Below are 17,230 nucleotides of genomic sequence, written 5' to 3' on the forward strand. Positions count from 1 at the left end.
AGTATCCATGAGGACACGGGTTTGATCCCTGGCCTCACTCAGTGGGTTAAGGATCCAGCGTTGCCATGAGCTGTGGTATAGGCCGCAGAGGCAGCTGGGATCTGGCATTGCTATGGCTGTGACATAGGTCTCAGATGCAGCTCTGATTTTACCCCTAGCCTGAAAACTTCCATATGCCCTGGGTAAAACAAAACAAAACAAAACAACAAAAAAAGAAGTGCTGTAGCTGAAGTCTGCAAGACATGTGGGGACCCAAAAGATTCAGAAGAGTGTAAGTCCCCTGAAGAAGTGTAAGTTCTCTTCAGAAAGTTTCTCAGAGCATGTGGTAAAAATATTTTAGCTTTCTATAACAACTTTCTTCAAAATTTTACACTTTTACAGTTGTCCTTGAAAAGTAAGATAGGCAGGGGTAGGTTTTGCCCCTTAAGAAATAAAAAGCAGGAGTTCCCGTCGTGGCGCAGTGGTTAACGAATCTGACTAGGAACCATGAGGTTGCGGATTCGGTCCCTGCCCTTGCTCAGTGGGTTAAGGATCCGGCGTTGCCGTGAGCTGTGGTGTAGGTCGCAGACGCGGCTCGGATCCCACGTTGCTGTGGCTCTGGTGTAGGCCAGTGGCTACAGCTCCGACTGGACCCCTAGCCTGGGAATCTCCATATGCCGCGGGAGCAGCCCAAGAAATGGCAAAAAGACAAAAAGAAATAAAAAGCAAAGCAATGTTCATATGATGACACCGTTAATGGAAATTGAATTAATATCACCAAGCTTTGACTTGTTTCTGTAACTAGACCATGACCTTTTTTGCTCACTTTGGAAAACCAACTAATCAGAAACTATTGCATTTAATAGGAAAAAAGACTGTCAATAAGACTGGATTTATTTCACTTAATCTTAGTGTATTATAATCATAAAAGAAGATCAAAATGGTATTTTACTTTTATTTGGAGTGATGCGTTTGTTGGTTTCAGAATCTTATTGTGTGTTTGCAGCCACCACTTGTATAATGTAGGTAGCATATAAACCCAGAAACTTTTATTTAAAATATACATACTTGTGACATCTGCATATCAACACATCTGTTTGAACACATGCTGCCAAAAGAGCAGCCTGATGTTGTCTCAATATAAGAAAACCTGATGTGGTTAAAAAAGGAAAGATTTTGGAGGCAGTTAGATATGAATCTCAGTACCAGATCGGCCACTAACTGCTATGTGATTGTCGACGTGTTATCATCCCCCGGCTGTTTCCTTGTGTGTAGAATGCCTGAATCCTAAGTTATGAGACGTTAATAAACTCATAAATATACAATGCTTAGCACTACTCTTGGCTACAGTAAGGCCTCATTAAGTACACGCTAGAACCATGATAATTGACTCCAAAAATTATTTATTGATCATTTATAGGACACTTTACTTAGTGCTACGCAAGTGTTGTTTTATAGCTCACTAATTACTGCATATAAGAAGAAAGTATAGAGTCTGATTCCTGAGTTCAGGGATTTACAATCTCATTTTGGCAGATAATTCATTATCATGGGGGGCTGCTGTGAGCATCATAGGATGCTAAGCAGCATCCCGGGCCTCTACATGCCAGATGCCAGGACCGTCCCTCTCCCCATTTGTGAGATGCCAAAATGCCTCCAGACATTGCCCAGGGTCTCCCGGAGGTGGGGGTGGGGAGAGCTTGCCCCTCGGTGAGAACTGCAGTCTTAGGTCCCTTCTTCCTGGAAGTGTTCGGGCTGCTGGTCTAGGAGATTCTTCCCCAAAGAACCCTTAAGAAATAATAATAGTAATAGTAATAATAACTAATTTTTTATTTACACTTACTATATCCTATGAAGTATTCTTATGCCAGTGAGTCTTTGTAACAGACCTAGAAATTAGTTGCTGGGGTTTAGGCACATTTTTCAGATGCAGAAATTGAGCTCCAGAGAAATCAAATAACTGAACAGGGTCATACAATTAATAAGTGGCCTAAGGTTTGTTTGCAAGCCATCTCCAGATGAGCAATTATCTACACATAGTTCTACTTCTTTTTATTTATTTATTTTTGAGTTTTATTCAAGTATAGTTAATTTACAAGGCTGTCATAATTTCTGCTGTACAATAAAGTGACCCGCCATACATACACACACAGAGTACTACTTGTTGCATGACTCATTTTTAAATTCACAGTTCACATTGGGGTGTTAAGGAAAATTATTCCTAATTTGTATTTACTTTATCTCACCCTCTTAGAAAATTAGTTTTTGGTTTTGTGCTTCAGTTTTCTTCATTTTTCAATGGAAGTGTAATTGACATGTATCAGTTTCAGATGTACAGCACCGTGATTTAGTGTTTGTATGCATTGTGAAATAGTCACCACAGTAAGCCTAGTTGACATCCATGGCCGTGAATAGTGACAAATTTTTCTTCTTTCCTTGTGATGATGAATTTTATGATCTACTCCCCTCACAGTATTATCCACTAGTCACCATGCTGTCCATTATATTCCCATGAATTATTTTCTAACTGAATTGCATATCTTTTTTGACCACTGCCAACTTCCTCTCTGGCAGCCACCAGTATGTTCTCTGTATCTGTCGCTTGGTTTTATTTGTTTGGATCATGTGGTGTTTGTCTTTATCTGAGTTACGTCATTTAGCATGATGCCTTCAAGGTCCATCTGTGTTGTTGCAAAGGGCAAGATGTAATTCTTTTTTGTCTGACTAGTATTCCATTGTATGTATATGACACATCCTCTTTATCTGTTTATCCACTGATGCACACGAGCTTGTTGCCATATCTTGGCTACCATAAATAATGCTGCAGTGAACACGGGTTGCATATATCTTTTCAAATTAGTGTCATTTTCTTTGGATGAATACCCAGAAATGGAATTACTTGATCACATGGTAGTTCTATGTTTAAGTTTTTGAGGAACCTCCATAACGTTTTTCATAGTGGTTGCACTAATTTACAACCCCACCAATGGTGCACAAGGGTTTCCTTTTCTCCACATCCTCTCTAACACATGTTATTCCTTGTCTTTTTGGCCATATACATATTTTAACAGGTGCGAGATGATGTCTTATTACGGCTTTTGATTTGTATTCCCCTGATGATTAGGGATGCCGAGCATCTTTTCACGTGCCTGATGGCCACCTGTGTGTCTTCTCTGGGAAAATGTCTGTGCATATCTCTGCCCGTTTTTAAATTACATTGTTCTGTTTTTGCTGTTGAGTTGTATGAGTTCTTTGTATATTTTGAATATTAACCCCTTGTGAGATATGCGATTTGTAGATATTTTTTGCCATTCAGTAGGTTGTTTTTCATTTTGATGATTTCCTTTGCTGTGCTTTTTTTCGTTTGATGTACTCCCATTTGTTTATTTTTGCCTTTGTTGCCTTTGCTTTTAGAGTCTAGATCCAAGAAATCATTCTAAGATTAATATCAAGGAGCTTACCCATGTTTTCTTCTAGGAGTTTTATGGTTCCAGGTCTAACATTCAAGTGCTTAATCCATTTTGAATTAATTTTTGTGTATGGTCTAAGATAATAGTTTAGTCTCAGTCTTTTGTATGTAGCTGTCCAGTTTTCTCAATAAATACCATTTATTGAAGAAACTGTCCTTTGACTATTGTCTATTCTTGTGTCCTTTGTCATAAATTAATTATCTGTATTTATATGGGTTTATTTCTGGGCCCTCTTTTCTGATCTTTGTGTCTCTTCTTATACCAGTACCATATGGGTTTGATTACTACAGCTTTGTAGCATCGTTTGAAAACAGGGAGTGTAATGACTCTAGTTTTGTTCTCCTTTTTCAGAACTGCTTGGTCTCTTTAGGATCTTTTGTGGTTGCATATACATTTTAGGATTGTGTCCTATTTCTGTGAAAAATGCCATTGGGACTTTGATAAGAAATGCATTAAATCTGTAGATTGTTCTAGGTGGTGTGGTCATTTTAACAATATTATTTTTTAAAAGTTTTTTGAATTTTAGTTGATTTACAATGCTATGACAATTTCTGTGTACTGCAAAGTGATTCAGTTACACATGTACACACATTCATTCTCTTAGATTCTTTTCTCACATAGACTATCACCAGCATAGTGGGTAAAGTTTTCTGTGCTATACAGCAGGTCCCCATTGGCCAATCATTCCATATACCTCAGTGTACATATGCCAAATCCAAACCCATGGTCCATCCCTCCCCTATCCTGCAACTCTCCCCATCGGTAACCATAGGTTTTTCAAAGTCTGATTTTTGCTAATCCAGGAGCATGCAATATCTTTTCACTTATTTCTGTGAATTTCTTTATCAGTGTCTTATTATTCTTCAGCGTACAAGTCTTTCACCTCCTTGGTTTTAAAAAAAGTAGTTTTTGTTTTGATAAATTGATGATAACCTCCCCCACCCAATTATTTGCAACATGATTGTCCTCATAAACATCCTTGGATGCAGATGGACATGTCACTTCTACTGGAAAAGATGACCATAATGACCCTAGACAAACTCAGCTGGCCAGGAACCAAAGAGGGAGAGATTTACTCTGCTCGGGGAAGGCGGAGAAGGTTTAACAGAGAAGGTAGTATTTGATTTAAGCCTTCAATGGTTGTGTTAAATTTAGGTAACTAAGAGTCTTCCCAGTAGAAGGGCATTCCAAACAGAACATAGGGCATGTGCAAGGGCCTGGGTGTGATATATTCGGGGAATGGTCAGGGAGGAGGAAAGGAAGTAGGAAAATAAGATTAATAGAAGGGTGGGATCTGCATACTTTTCATTAGCTTGACTTCTGTAAGCATTTGACTTTGTAACCCTTACTCTAAGGGCAACAGGCAGCCAAGAGCACAGCAGCACTGTGGTCTGGTAGGTACTTGACGATGATAAGTCTGTGGTATTTGGTGGTGGAGATACCCAATTAAGGTGCTGAGGCAGTGCTCTGAGCAACAGCTAATGAGTTAGGATGAAGCAAAGGGTCAGATTTGAGAGGGTTTATTAACAAGAGAAATAGGCTAGAGAAAATCCGCCTCTTAAAGGGGCTGTAAGAACAAATAAATAGCAAATGAGTTAGGATGAAGCAAAGGGTCAGATTTGAGAGGGTTTATTAACAAGAGAAATAGGCTAGAGAAAATCCGCCTCTTAAAGGGGCTGTAAGAACAAATAAATAGCACTCATTTGTGGAATAGCTATTTCTATGAAAAGAGATGATGCCCTTTCAAGGAAATAACAGCGAAACATATTTAGCAATTATTTTTGTGACCTGATGAATTTGCATTAACAGACCCCCCCCACCAGTTCCACAAAATGCTCTTCTGCAATCTTGTTCTCTTTCCCATTCAGATTTCTCATAGAAATCAAATACTGCTGCCGTTTGTTGGAAGTATAAGGATAAAAGGTAGCTTCTGAGCAGCTCCTGCTTTTCTAGTCCAGACCGCTTTGTCTCTCTCCTTCCAAATATGCTATCTGGTAAAGATTAATCAGCATTAGTGGAGATTCAACCAATTGTATTTGAGAAATGAGCCAAGAAAAGACTTTGGGAAATTAGTCCCAGACACAATGAATGGTTGTTGAATGGATGAATTAATCAAATTTTGAGTTCACTTTAATAACTTTTGACTTACACATGTAAAGTAACATTAATAGAAAGGAAAAAAATCTCCAATTAACATTTTCCTATTTCATCCTTTTACAAGAATAGCTAATAGGTCACTCCTGAAATATACTCCAGTATAAGACTTTTAACCCTGTGCAGCATGCAGTAGATATTTAACACTTTATTATTTACATCTTCAAATGAGCTTATAATCAAGCATGTTTTATCTTTTTTTTTAAAATATCTTCTCAAACTATCCTTTAAAAGTCATTCTCTACACTTATTTTATTTTCAATTAAGCTATTATTTTACCACTGATTTCCTAATTCCATCCCTCGTAGTTTAGTGAAAAAACAGGGTTTTTTTAATTGTTGCAACAATTTCTCTAGTTGTGTCTAAAATCATAATTAGTAATAATATCTGCTGTCTAAGCAGTGCCTGTTAGGGGTTGGTGTTTTGAAAGTATTATTTCAAATTAAAACTGGAAATTCCCATTGTGGTTCAGTGGGTTAATAATTAGACTAGTATCCAGGAGAATTTGGGTCTTATCCCTGGGCCTGCCTCAGTGGATTAAGGATCCGGCATTGCTGCGAGCTGTGACATAGGTTGCAGATGTGGCTCAGATCTGGCATTAGACCCCTAGCCTGGGGAAATTCCCTATGCTGCAGGTGCAGTCCTGAGAAAAAGGAAAAGCAAAAAAAAAAAAAAAACCCAAAAAAACCCCACAGTACTAAATAAATATTTTCTACCCATTTTTCAGATGAGCAAAAAAGGGTCAAAGTGGGGAAGTGGTTCAACCAAGACCTCATAGTTACTTGATTATATTATAGGGCTCAGATGTAGATCCATTAGTCAGCAAAATCTGGATGCTTTTTATATCATTCCTTTTTGTTTGTTTGTTTTTTGTTTTTTGTTTTTAGGGCCATGCCCGTGGCATATGGAAATTCCCAGGCTAGGGGTCGAGTCAGAGCTATAGCTGTGGGCCTACACCACAGCCACAGCAATGCGGGATCCAAGCCTCATCTGCAACCTACACTACAGCTCATGGCAACACCGGATCCTTAGCCCATTGAGCGAGGCCAGGGATCGAACACGCATCCTCGAGAATACTAGTCGGGTTCATTTCCACTGAACCACAGTGGGGACTCCCTATAATATCATTCTGGCTCCAGATTTTACCCCCCATTCTTCGTATTTCATCTAAATGTTAACATGAACCCACAGTTGATATGTTATTCCGTGTCACCCATTTAAGAATCTCTTACTTTTACTTGTGTTTGTTCCTGAATCTCTCTAGTTATGAATTATCAATGTGTATCAGTAACACATTCTAACATGTAGACTTTCCAACATGCAAGGGAAAGATACTGTTATCCCAGCTTTATGGAGTATAATGTTATTTAGATTCAGGAAATAACTGTATACATCATTTTACCATGTATTTGTGAGAACTATAAATACGAGTAAATTTTTTGCCGATGGTGTTTTTTATAAAAACAAATATAAAATGGTTTTAATACTTGATAACCATGGATAGCCAAATTAAAAAATTCTGAATAGAGTGACTGCCTTCTCTTCTCCCCTAACTTCTTTCCCCACCTCCAGAACAATCGGAGGGATGTGTGGTCCATACCATCAGGATAACTGATTCAGACCTATCTTACTTTGTGATATAGGGAACTTCTGTCTTACACTGAAAGTGTATTGTCCTATCTGCAAGGAAAGGATTCATATTCTTAATGTTCTTACATCCTCTTTTTTTTATGTGAACATTTTAGGTGTATCAATATATGCATGAAACGATAACTGTTAATGGCTGTCCCGAATTCCGTGCCAGGGCCACAGCAAAGGTAAGACTTGAGCAACTTTAAAAAGACACATGACCCCAGTGATCTAGTAATTGATTGTGCGCGTGTGTGTTTCAGGTATTCTCGTGTGTACACTGTAAGAGAATTTAGACATCAGTGGCAGCCCAGAGTCTAGAACCAGTACTACTTCCCAGGTAAAAATCCTAACGGAAAATTGAACGTTTCTGCTGCTTCTGTAGCTTAAGAAAGGAGAATGATCTCATTCAACGCACTAAATGTTCATTTGGCACAAGCAAATCTACTGGTTCACTCACTGTACGAAATACCTCTTGGTTTTCTGACATAGTCCTCTGGTCCGAAAGAACCTGTTCCCTCTTCAGTGCAGGGAGATTTATTTGCACCAGTCTAAAGGTTTGACTTAAGCTAGACATGACGAGAACTTACCTGACACCCACTGATGTAGAATGCTTCCACGTGTTCAGCAGAGCAGTGGTTGCTGCCTGAACGAGTATGATGTTGACCTGAAGGAAAGGCCCGTCACCAACCCCTTTTGCTCTTGAAAAATTCAAATCCAGAGATTGAAGAGACCCCCCCGAATGAACATGTTACAGAAGTAGGATCATGAAATTATCTGCAAAATAGAACATTAGGAAATAACCGTTTTAAATTATAATTACGGATGCAGTTCTTATTTTACGAGTACAGAAATGTTATACGAGATGCACATTGCTTTTAAAAAGCTTTTCTCTTTATAATAATGCATAAGAAATAAGAACTGTTGAAAATAATCAGAATTTTCCATTTAATTATTTTGTGTTACATCACCTCTTGTTTGGTTTCTCTCCTGGGTTTTTTAGTTTTCATTCTGTAACTGAACACTGTAGATTTGTGAGTTTTTGTTTTGTTTGGTTTTAACTCAGCAAGGGGGGGGTATTTTTATCATTACATCATGCTTTGCTTGTACTGAAGTGGAACACCCACAGAACAATGATCCCTACGTGGTTTAATTAAGGGGAAAGTGAATTATGTAGTGTTTTACCATTCTCATTTCTTATTCATGTAGAACAGCAGGATAGCAGCATAATGTTGCAATAGCACAATATTTTCTGGTTGTTTCTGGGCTGTCTGCATTGCATCCATGTCAGCCATTAAAATCTATGCATGACAACAAGGTTTGCATGAGCAAATGCATGTAGCTAAAAACAAGCCATTATTTCCATATCATTCACTACCTTTCACTAAATGCAGACAGTAGCATAATGCTAAATTGATGCGATAATGCTGTGTGTGGAAAAGAATGTGCGGTCGTTGGGAATCAATATTTTCACTGTGTGGAGTAAACACTATGTCATGTTATAGCAGACATCTAGTCAACTGTGGTCGAGGCAGGTTCCTGGAGGTGGAACATTAAAAGCAAGCAGAGAATCTTTTCTCGATAGAAACTATCTAAATGCTTTTCTTTTATTTCCATGGTGGGGAAGTTGGGGGGGGGGAATGAAAACGAATGGTAAGTTGTTTCCTTCAACTTATTTTTAAAAATTAGTACATATAAATTTTAAAGTTGTGTCCATATTAAATGATATTTTGTACATCTAGATGTAAAATAAAGGACTGCTCATTGTGCCTACATTGCTAGAGTAGGTGAGATATTAATGTGAAATGTAGGAGGAAGAAACCTATGCCAGATAAGAGGCCCCTCATAATAATATGGACTATTGATGTGAAATCATTATAGTCTGTTCGAATCTGTTGTTTTATTACTGCTTTTTTCTTTTAGGCATTTTCAATTTAAAAAAGAACAAAATTTGCTACGCCAGTGGTTGGGCAATAGCAAAATTATAAATGTATTCGCCAGTATATATAAATATACCGTATATATAAATATAAATATACTGAGGTCCTCAGTGCATTGAATAACTATTTGTGGACATTTATGTGCAAGCCTTGAGTTAGGCTGTGTGTCACTCAAAGAAGTGGAAGCCACAGTCTCGGCGCTTCAGAGGTACATGGGCAACAAAGACACAAGATCTACAATAATTACAGTGTATGTGCCATGTATAGGTATCATATGTACCAAAGCTGTTTGGGGTCCACGAATGGGAGGAACTGCATCTAACCAAGGTCAGTGGGGAAGACTGTCACGGAGAAGGGAAGTTTTTCTCATAATGGTTGAGGTCTAGAAAGGTGAACGTAGGTGGGTGAGTTTTACCAAAGAGAGGAATTTTCAAGGACGTCTCAATGATGAAAGCCCCCTCCCCTCTGTGTTCTTCCTTTCGCAGGCGAATGTTATCACTTAGGAGGAGCTGTGTGATCTACCCACTGCATAATCGCATGTGGCCTTTTTCCCTCGTCTTATCACCAAATGACCATCTTTTCTTTCAGGCAACAGTTGCAGCTTTTGCAGCTAGTGAAGGCCACTCCCACCCTCGGGTGGTCGAACTGCCCAAGACGGATGAAGGCCTTGGTTTTAACGTGATGGGAGGAAAGGAGCAAAATTCCCCCATTTATATCTCTCGCATCATTCCCGGAGGGGTGGCTGAAAGACACGGAGGCCTCAAGCGAGGAGACCAGCTGCTGTCAGTGAACGGAGTGGTATGTTCATCACACAACCAGAGGCTTTTCTCCCTGAGCACACCCTCACCCCCCACCCCTGCCGTTACTAAAGTCGTATCTTTTGAAATCGGGTAGCGAGTCTTAGCTTTGGTATCCGAATAGCTTCCTAAGCACCGATGGATATGAAACCCACCAAAGTAGTAGCACCTTTATAGTTTTGATGTCTTATTTGGTCTTATTCTAGGAACCGGTGGGAAAATCATCCCAAGGTGATATCCCAACTAGAATTTCCCCCATGTAAGACTCTAGTAGAATGAATGCATAAAAGAGCATAATTTCAAGGCACTTTTACCCAAAGTTAATATAAGCAAAGATGCACATTTTTAAAAATAAAGCCAAATCTTCTCACTCTGTATATTTTTCATTTTAATTAAAGAGGAAAGGTAATTTACTGTGTCAGATAGCACACATGGAAAAGGCTAATCCACAGATAATCCTTTAAGCCAGGTATATAGCTATAGCATAAAAAAAAAGACATATTAACCTCTGTCCTGAAAAAAGTTTATCTGCTCATCGTATATTTATTTTAGTTTTCTCATGCAGTTCAAGTTTGAACGTACATTTTTTTCATAACCTCACATTCTTTGGATGCTATTCCTGACACATGTAACAAGTTGTTAATGAAATGGCTTCCTGTGAAATGAATAATTTTTCTCATAACTTCTATTAAATCAAAAATAACCTAAAGAAATAAATTTCACAAGAATAAATAGGAATGCATCACTGCTTACTTTTCTGTTCCTCTAGGACCTTTCTTCTAAGTAAGTACTTTAGACTTTAAACAAATAAACTAGATTTGGGTTATCTGTGTCCACATTGATTTCTGCTAAGGACACAATATCCAAGAATTTACTGTGGATTTACATTCTTGCACATTTATAGCTTGCATTTCGTTTATTTCTTTCTTATTTTTAGCCTGACTAGTAGTTTTATAGAACGCAAAACTGTTCTTTCAACTCTGCTGATCTCTGATACACATGAAAATCATCAATCCATGAATATTTTATATCCCTTCAGCATTCCAGTTCTAAAATTACCATTTCATTTACTTTTTCTATGCAACAATGCTTTGAGGTGAGCTTTTTATTGACCTTTAAATAGCTATGACTTTTTCAAAGCATGTCTCAACTGATAATTTCATTGTCAAGCTTTCTAGGAGAGGGCTGTAGAGCTGGGTCATGCAATTATGTTACAAAGTAATCTGTACTTCAGTGTATAAATTTGTGATTTATCGGAATATATTGGGGAGGTCAGAAGACAGTATAAATTTTAAAACATGAAAAATACAAAAAGAACCCAAAATTATATTAATAGTAATTGTAATTATATAAAACAACAGTAAATATATATGAAATCAGTTTCATATGTAGTTGACTTTAAGCTATCTGTCAAGAAGGCTAAAGAACCTTTTCACCCATACCATACATCTGCAGGGCACAAGGCTGTTGGTGTTTCGTAATCACTCGTCCATTCCTTTCAGTGGCCATATGACTCTGGGAGGCTGCAGGAGGAATGGGAACGGACACATGAGCCTCTTCCACTCAATATCCATATGATTGTGCATTCCTATCCCCTAACCTGAGTCTCCTAATCTGAATAAAGGGAGTAATGACTAATTTAAAAGGTTCCAATGAAAATTAAAGTGGGGCAAAAAGTCTGTTGAGAACTTTGGTCAAACATACCTTTGATAGGTAAGTGTGGTTACTGAAGAAGGTTGAAGAGGGTTAGCATTCCCCTGTGATACTGCTCATGCTAGTTATGTTAAAAGTAAGTTTTAAAGCAAATCTGCTGAACATATAGCTATATTTTAGCAAACATTTATTAGCATAAAGGCATTAAAAAAGCTCATACATCTTTTTCTGTAAATTTGATGACATCTTAGTTCTCTGTCCATTCAGGTAGTCCAGTCATTACCTTGAAAAAAAACGTGTACCTGAGCCAGATTAAATAACATTCCAGAGCCAGGATTTTGTTATCTTTATATTCAGGATTAGACAGCTAGAGTGGCAGTTGGAAACAAGAAGCTTTAGTGGTCCAACTTGGGCCTTTAATCCTGTGGTGTAGGCTGTGGGCCTCCGTAATATTGTTGTAACCGGGTCATGGTGGGAAATGCCTCCAAAGTCTTTTGTGTCCCGCATATATTTAAAAATCTTTAATTCTGTCCATTAAGTTCCATTTATCATGCTAAGTCACTAACTGTGCGAGTGAGGATGCATTTCTTCCATACTGTTGCTAATAAACGGCATCTTGGAGCATGACAGATGGGCATGACAAATGCTTTTGTTGTGACCACGCTCTAGAAGGTTGCCTTTCTGATGCAATGTTTGCTGACCACCTCGACCAAAGTTGGAGTTTAAAATAGTATACATCTGTATAATCAAACTATACTTTGTAAACTACCAATTTTACTTAAAGGTAAGTCATATACATTTTAACAGTGTCTAAAATTTATCAGGTATTCATCAAGAAGTAGTTCTCCTTCTGTAAATGAGAAATATCATGACCCAGTGGCTTTCAAGTCGTCACACAAAGTAGTTAATCCAAGGCAAGAACCCGGGGTTTCTACGACCAAATCCATAAGTCTTTTTGGTGTGAATAATTCCAGGCAGATAGCAGTATCGAATGAAAAAAAAATTACTTTGTAATGGAAGGGCCTGAAAACAATAAATGTTAGCAAATGATCAAGTTTATATTAAAGTACCATTTTGGGAAATTAGTATGGAAGATTTTCAGAACACGCCACTCTAAACTGAGAACAAATTTTGGAAGGAAGTGTTTTGAAGGTCTGAAGCAAACCTTACTACCTGGATACAAGTACTAATGTCCTACTTAAAAAGTAAAGGCATTGTTACATGGACCTTTAAACATCTGAAAATACACCTGAAAAGACGTCTTAATTATACATTTTTTTAACGCCATGCCTGCTTTTTAGAGAGGATATGTCATGATGTCTGATAAAAAGTAAAATATGTTAATACAGAATTGTTACCATGACATGTTAAGTAATGAATTGAGATAGAAAGGGAGAAAATCAATAAATAGAAATAAAAGATACAGCAGTTGAGCAAGTGGGTTTTTTTGTCTTAGCATCTTAGAAATCAAAACAGAAGGAAACTCATACCAGCTCAATTATCATTGAGAGGGATTTTTTTTTCTATCTTTGAGCTCCAGGAGAAATTTCCCAAGGGATTTTTACAAATGAGATATTGAATCACATAATACAATTTTATAGAAAATGCAGAGGCCTTTTGCACATGGCTACTTCTTATCGCAACCCTCAGTAAAGACTTAGAGCTGAATGCTCAATTAAAGTTTAATGTTAACAGGAGGTCAGAAGGTCCATGGTTAGAATTTATAGCTTTCTAATGATCTCCTTTTCACCCTTTTATGCCCAAGTGTTTTATCAGCAATTTTGAGAAAGAACTAAAGGACTGTTTATAAGGGATGCAGCCGATGTGGAGCCAGCAGGGACAGTAAACACATTTAGTGATAGAGTCTGGATATTAGAAAAACCTCAATAGAATGATAAAATGAGCCTAATTTAATAAGTATCTACATGAAGTCCTGCTTGTTTGCCCAGAAAACTAGCTACGTATGTGTAGCTAGTAGAATGGCTAAAGGAAAGGATGGCTAAATATTAAAACCAGAAGAAAAAAAAAAGCCTGAACAAAAAAGAAAAACACACAAATATGTAAATGTGATTATAAGGGCCATTAATAAAAATACCATGTACAGACAAGGGAGGAAGAGGAGACTGATCCAACTCTTGAATATGCTGTTCAGCTCACACCCCACTGTGCTCTAATCCTGGTTCCGTCCTTGCAAAGAACAACAAGCTCACCTAGCATCAAGCAGTCCTGTATAGGAAGAAGCACTTGTGTTGTTCAGGACAGGGAAGTGACTCAGGAATGCTGGTTGCCTTCAGTTGTCCTCCACTGTATGAGACACCAGATGGCAGAACCAAGACCAGTGGGTAAAAGCCACAGGGAGGGCAGATTATAGTTTATTGTGAGCCTTCAAACACATAGGGAAAGACTGAGTCATAAGTCAGTATGTGTCCATCATTTGAAGTTTTAATCAAAGATTAGAAGACCAACTGCCAAGAGTATTTCAAAATTCATGTAGAGGGCTGGAACAGTTGACCCCATGTTCCCTTCTAACTCCGTGACTCTATGTTTCCAGATGGGATTTTGCTGAGACTCCTCAGTATCCATGCACACACACACACACACATACCCCTTTCTTATACAGGTAAGTAGGTTCTCCCTCCTGTGTTCCCTACTAATGAGACATTTTTTTCTTGAACAGAAGGATTAGACAACTGCTACAATGGAATGCTTTTTTTAGTACTTTGCAGTTTATGAGCAATATTTATGTGAGATTCTCCCATTTCTTCCTCAGGAACGTCTCAATGTGTAGGGCCAGAATTTGAACCCCCCCCCCCCGCCCATATGCACACCCAAATACCCACAAATGAAGTGAATTTTAGCCTTTACTGTGCTCATAAATGATGCTTACCAAATGTGATCATTGGGTATTTCAAGAGTCAGTGCCAGGGAAATCTGAATAAGCTGCAGGAACTGTGTCTTTGTCATTTGCCCTGGTTTTAATGTTATGCAGTATATGATACAGGAGTTTGAAGAAGTCTTAATACCGAGGGAAGCTGGGTGAAAGGTGCCTGGGGGAGGTCCCATCATGGCTCAGTGGTAGCGAACCTGCCTAGGATCCATGAGGATGCGGATTCGATCCCTGGCCTCACTCAGTGGGGTAAGGATCCAGCGTTGCCGTGAGCTGTGGTGTAAACTGGTAGCTATAGCTCCGATTCAGCCCCATGGAGAAGGCCCTAAAAAGATGAAAAAAAGGTGCCTAGGACCTCCCTGTACTTTTCTTTTCAACTTCATGTGACTCAGTAAATACTTCCTAATAATTTTTTAAAGAGATAAAGTCCAAAAGAATCAACCTGAAATATATCATCCCAGTACTAATGGGAAGAGGGCAGAGAGATAAAATAACACAAGAACTTAAAAAATATATCATAGTGAAAAGAGGCCTTTATTACCTCCTGAAATCCAGGCGTTGTTTCAGAACATCATTGGTGGGAAAATTGCAGTTAAATTTGCCCAGTTCTGTAGTTAATCCTAAATAAAGCTGTCGATACAGTGTATGCACAGTGCTAATTGATTTTTAAGCATAACAGATGAATGAGCAAAAGTTTAGGGATGGAATAAATTGCTTTCCTGGAATCTGGCTTTTCTCCCATTTCATAAATACCATGCCAAGTTAAGGGTGAGTCCTCACAACCCAAATTATTTATTCAGAAAGGCTGTCAGATGCAGAATGAGGGTGAAACAAAAAATTAGAACTCTCCAGATTTGATCTCTGTGAAGCTATAGCATCCCAGATGGGAAATCTGTATTAAATCTTATTTGCCTATTATCGGAACAAAGAGAAAACATAAATAAGATTTTAACGCTTACTATGATATACAACTAAGATGAAATTTTAAGCCCTTCATTAAGATGTGTGCCCCACTGACGGCATTAATTTTTGTTCCCTGCCTTCTCTTCAGTCTTAGAACAGTTCCATGTCCACAGTCAGAGCTCCGCATGTATTTGTTTAACTCCAGGGACCACTGTCAGCATTTGACATGATGAATTTACTGTTTCCTCATAATGGGCTTTTGGGGTGGGCGCTCTCATTATCACTCTCATTTTACAAATGAGGAAGCGGAGGAAGAGAAAGATCAATAACTTGCCCAAGGTCACACAATTACTGAATGACGGAGGGGGGAGGGTCTAACCTGGGCAGTCTGGCCCTATTCATCTTAATTTAAGGTTAAATAAGTATCTTAGTCCTTAAAAGATGAGTATTTTCCTGTAGGGTGTATAAAGGTCAGTGTTTCTTAACCTTTATGGGCTTGGGTAAGCATTTTTGGTTGGGAAAGTGTCTTGTTTTTCTTCCTTTCGTAAAGTGTTTTGACTTTTAAAAGTTAAGAACCGGAGTTCCCGTCATGGTGCAGTGGTTGACGAATCCGACTGGGAACCATGAGGTTGCGGGTTCGGTCCCTGGCCTTGCTCAGTGGGTTAAGGATCTGGCGTTGCCGTGAGCTGTGGTGTAGGTCGCAGACTCGGCTCGGATCCCGCATTGCTGTGGCTCTGGTGTAGGCTGGCGACTACAGCTCCGATTCGACCCCCAGCCTGGGAACTGCCATATGCCGCAGAAGCGGCCCAAAGAAGTAGCAAAAAGACAAAAAAAAAAAAGTTAAGAACCATTCCTAAAAATTGTAATATTTTGAAAAGGGGGCATTTTCTTGAATTCAAATGGCTCAGAATGCTGAGGGGTTGCACAGAGTTGGGTTTGAGTGTGTTTGATGACTCCATGCGTGGCTAACCCATCACTCCACTTTGTGTCAGACACGGAAACAGGGCCAGAGTGTGGCCTTCACAACCCATTATAGCCCTGACCCACCCTCACTCTTGGGGTCCACGCGGGAGTGAAAGGAGAGCCATGCAGGCATAGAGAGGGGGGAAACGAGGCAGAGCCTCAGCCTTCAGTTCCCCCACAGGCCTGTCGTAAGCGTCCCCAACTCAGTTCTAGGCTAAGAGGCCTCAAGTAAAGCTATCGTCAAATTCTCTCTTTGCCTAGGAGTTGTTGGCAGATTCTTTACCTTTCTGGGCAGCTCAGTGGGAGATTGGGTTATCATTAAAAAGGAGTGCAGGCTGAAAACCTTTCTCTGAATGGCCTCCTGTGACACTCCACTCACAAGTGTGAAGGCGCCAGGAGAAGTACAGTTATGTTGCTTTATGCCAGCCACCTTAGGAATGGCACAGACAAGGCAGCAAACACAGCATATTTTGCAACATTAAACAGGCAGTGTTCTAGTCCCCTCCATTTGGAATTGGCTCATGATAGATGTTCCCACTTTAAAAGCAGAGAAAAGGACTGTTGGGTATTCCAGCTGAACAGGTAACAATAGCTGACAGGCTACAACTGCTACATCCCCCCCCCCCCCCCCGGCAATTTCCGCCACAGAAATGAGCACCAGGTCCATTAGCTCTCAGGCATTAACAGACCCGCTTGAGCTTTGAACAGACCCTGAGACGCTACGGATGAAACTGACCGAAAGGGCATCCGTCCCGGAACAGACTCACAGGTGCTGAAGTACAAGTCTCCAGATGCCGGAGAGCATTCCCACACATGGGGTCGGACTGACCTGAGTCTCTTTTTAGACAGCCACTA

The 17,230-nt window shown here is 39.2% G+C and overlaps 1 protein-coding gene across 2 annotated transcripts in view; it reads left to right on the forward strand.

The window, feature by feature from the left end:
* LIN7A (lin-7 homolog A, crumbs cell polarity complex component) overlaps positions 1-17,230 on the forward strand; it is a 149,094-nt gene that overhangs the window by 79,756 nt on the left and 52,108 nt on the right. For both annotated transcript variants that reach the window (XM_021093058.2, XM_021093061.2), the window contains exons 3-4: positions 7,349-7,420; positions 9,761-9,970. In XM_021093058.2, coding sequence (XP_020948717.1) covers positions 7,349-7,420; positions 9,761-9,970 — 282 coding nt within the window. The remainder of the gene's footprint in view (positions 1-7,348; positions 7,421-9,760; positions 9,971-17,230) is intronic.

The sequence above is a fragment of the Sus scrofa genome, chromosome 5 (genome assembly GCF_054392235.1).
Source record: "Sus scrofa isolate SSC_HxYL_T2T_F1_AM1 chromosome 5, Sscrofa_HxYL_maternal_Yorkshire_Landrace_v2.0, whole genome shotgun sequence".
Taxonomy (NCBI): domain Eukaryota; kingdom Metazoa; phylum Chordata; class Mammalia; order Artiodactyla; family Suidae; genus Sus; species Sus scrofa.